The 2172-nt window shown below is 42.7% G+C and overlaps 1 protein-coding gene across 1 annotated transcript; it reads right to left on the bottom strand.

Moving 5' to 3' along the window:
• Positions 1-470: 470 nt before the first annotated feature.
• Positions 471-1589, bottom strand: LOC141271000 (uncharacterized). The gene has a single exon (XM_073681101.1). The coding sequence runs from the start codon at positions 1406-1408 to the stop codon at positions 839-841; it is 570 nt and encodes a 189-aa protein (XP_073537202.1). The 5' UTR covers positions 1409-1589; the 3' UTR covers positions 471-838.
• Positions 1590-2172: the final 583 nt, after the last annotated feature.

The raw sequence follows: 2172 nt of genomic DNA, 5'->3' as shown, positions 1-2172 counted from the left end.
ACGACTCGAACACCACCCAAAACAGCTCGAATTTGAGATTGGCGAACAGTTCAAGTCGAACACCACTCATCTCTACTCATTACACAGAGTTTTTAACAGTTCACATTGAGCTTACTAGTAGCTGTAAAAATCCATAGCAGTGAGCTCCACTAGTGGTGGCTACAGGCAGCGAGGATTGTATCATTAACTGTGTGAAGGAAAGACAAAACATTGAACATGCAAAAGGGATGATATTACTTATTTGCTAGGACATTATCAATGTGTTGAAGCATTTCCCATACCAGGCACAATCATCACAATGAGCCAAATGATCCCACTTTGCGTGCATTTGATAAGAATTAACCCTTAATGCAGTATCAAATAATGTATTTGTTTTAGAATTAACATTTATTAACAAAAGTAAATTCCAAGCATCATAAATACACAATGTCTGAAACATAAATGTGTACAACATAATGGCAATCGTATACATAGTATAAACAATATATAGCACTCAGTAAGACTTATACTGATAAGAGTGAGGTACTGCAATTAGAAAGTTATTATCTGGAAATATAAGGATATAGGAAACCTTCCCATATTCAGTTCTTAATGTCCACTGGAGCTTGCAAATCCAGCTTTGTTATGGGGGACACCCCGAGCTAGGGGTCAGACAGCAGCATGCTTTCATCATATTAGAGAAATATGAACCTTTCTTGATAAGGGCAATTAAGTAGGCAAAGAATCCAGTCGTTTTTAATATCTGGCTTGAAAATGGGCAAATGAGCTAATGATGCCTACAGAACATCTGTCCAAATACATGTGGTACCAGTTCTTGTCATTAAAGAGAGTTTCTCAATCAGAACTGTTTGTTCTTTTGAAACTCTTTAACCAAATTGGTGAGGACCTCCAGCCCCTCCACAAGTCCATCTCCATTGGCAGCACAACAGCCTTGGATGTGCCACTGATGTCCTTTCATCTTTATCAGCCCCAATTTCTCTGCTAGCTCCATGGGCTTCTGGGCACCAGGTAGATCTTGCTTATTGGCCATCACCACGATGGGGACACCTCTCATTTCATCACTTTCCAGGATGACAATGAGATCTGCTCTAGCCTCCTCAAACCTCTCAGGATCGGCACTGTCCACCACAAAAACCAGACCGTCTGTGTTCTTAAAGTAATGTTTCCTCAGGGCTTTCATCCTGCATTGACCTCCCATGTCCCACACGGTGAAGGTGACGTTACGGATGGGTTCCAGAATTTCAACATTGAACATCATGGAGGGGACTGTAGAGATCGTCTCATTCAGCTTCAGTCTGTATAGTAGAGTTGTCTTTCCAGCAGCATCAAGACCCAATAGCAGGATCCGGGCTTTGGTTCCGGAGAAGCTGAGAAGAGTTTGGTAGAGGCTGCTCAGGAGACCACCCATATCTGCTGCAAATGTTCCTCTCTGTAAGAATCTCTTAGGTCTTGAGTAGGTAGCTGTGCATGCTTCCTGAAAGCTCGTATGCTATACATACACTGCTGGCCAAACCCATGTTACCTAGCAGTTATTAACGCTCATGAGGAATTTCCTGCTTGCTCTGTCACACTGTGCCATGTTGGAGCTTTTCACTATAACCAATAGTTACACTGTCAGTAGTGAGAGAAGTCCCGGAAGTGACATCACTGAGTGACTCGTAAGGTCCAGCAGATAATAATACTGCACTAATCCAATACTAATATGGCTGCACCTCATATAATACATAACCTGGTGTTCTAATAGAAGTAAAAAGCCCACAATATGAATGTTTAGAATAGAAATATCTTAACCCCTTGAGGGAATGTGAACAAAGAAAATCCGCTACAAATTGCTGGTGCACTGTTGTGACACGAAAAAGATCATTAGAGGTTTGAAGGGGTATTCCAATAATGATAAGTAGGCTAATAAGTGCCCGATTGCTGGTGGTCTGACGTTTTGTTTTTGCACCTGCTCTTCTTCCATGATCCATAACTTTTTTTTTCTTTCATTAATGTAGCGCCCCGAGGGTTCGGCCGCTACAGGGGTATTGCACCTCTGCCAGAGGTGTGGTATTCCACTCCCAGGTAAGGATGGAGTATGGACCAGGGCTCAGTTAGCTGCACACAGCACACACACCCCATTTCCAAGGGACAGCTCAACGGTGCTCCCACTAGACAGAAGTGCAGGCACGA

The sequence above is a fragment of the Phyllobates terribilis genome, unplaced genomic scaffold, assembly GCF_046119375.1.
Source record: "Phyllobates terribilis strain yellow unplaced genomic scaffold, ASM4611937v1 Scaffold_5__5_contigs__length_657084704, whole genome shotgun sequence".
NCBI lineage: Eukaryota > Metazoa > Chordata > Amphibia > Anura > Dendrobatidae > Phyllobates > Phyllobates terribilis.
The sequence above is the reverse complement of the archived record's forward strand: the minus strand, read 5'-3'. Positions and strand labels throughout refer to the sequence as shown.

Coding starts and splice junctions, on each gene's coding strand:
- LOC141271000 (XM_073681101.1), bottom strand. CDS start 1,408: ATGGGTGGTCTCCTGAGCAGCCTCTACCAAACTCTTCTCAGCTTCTCC.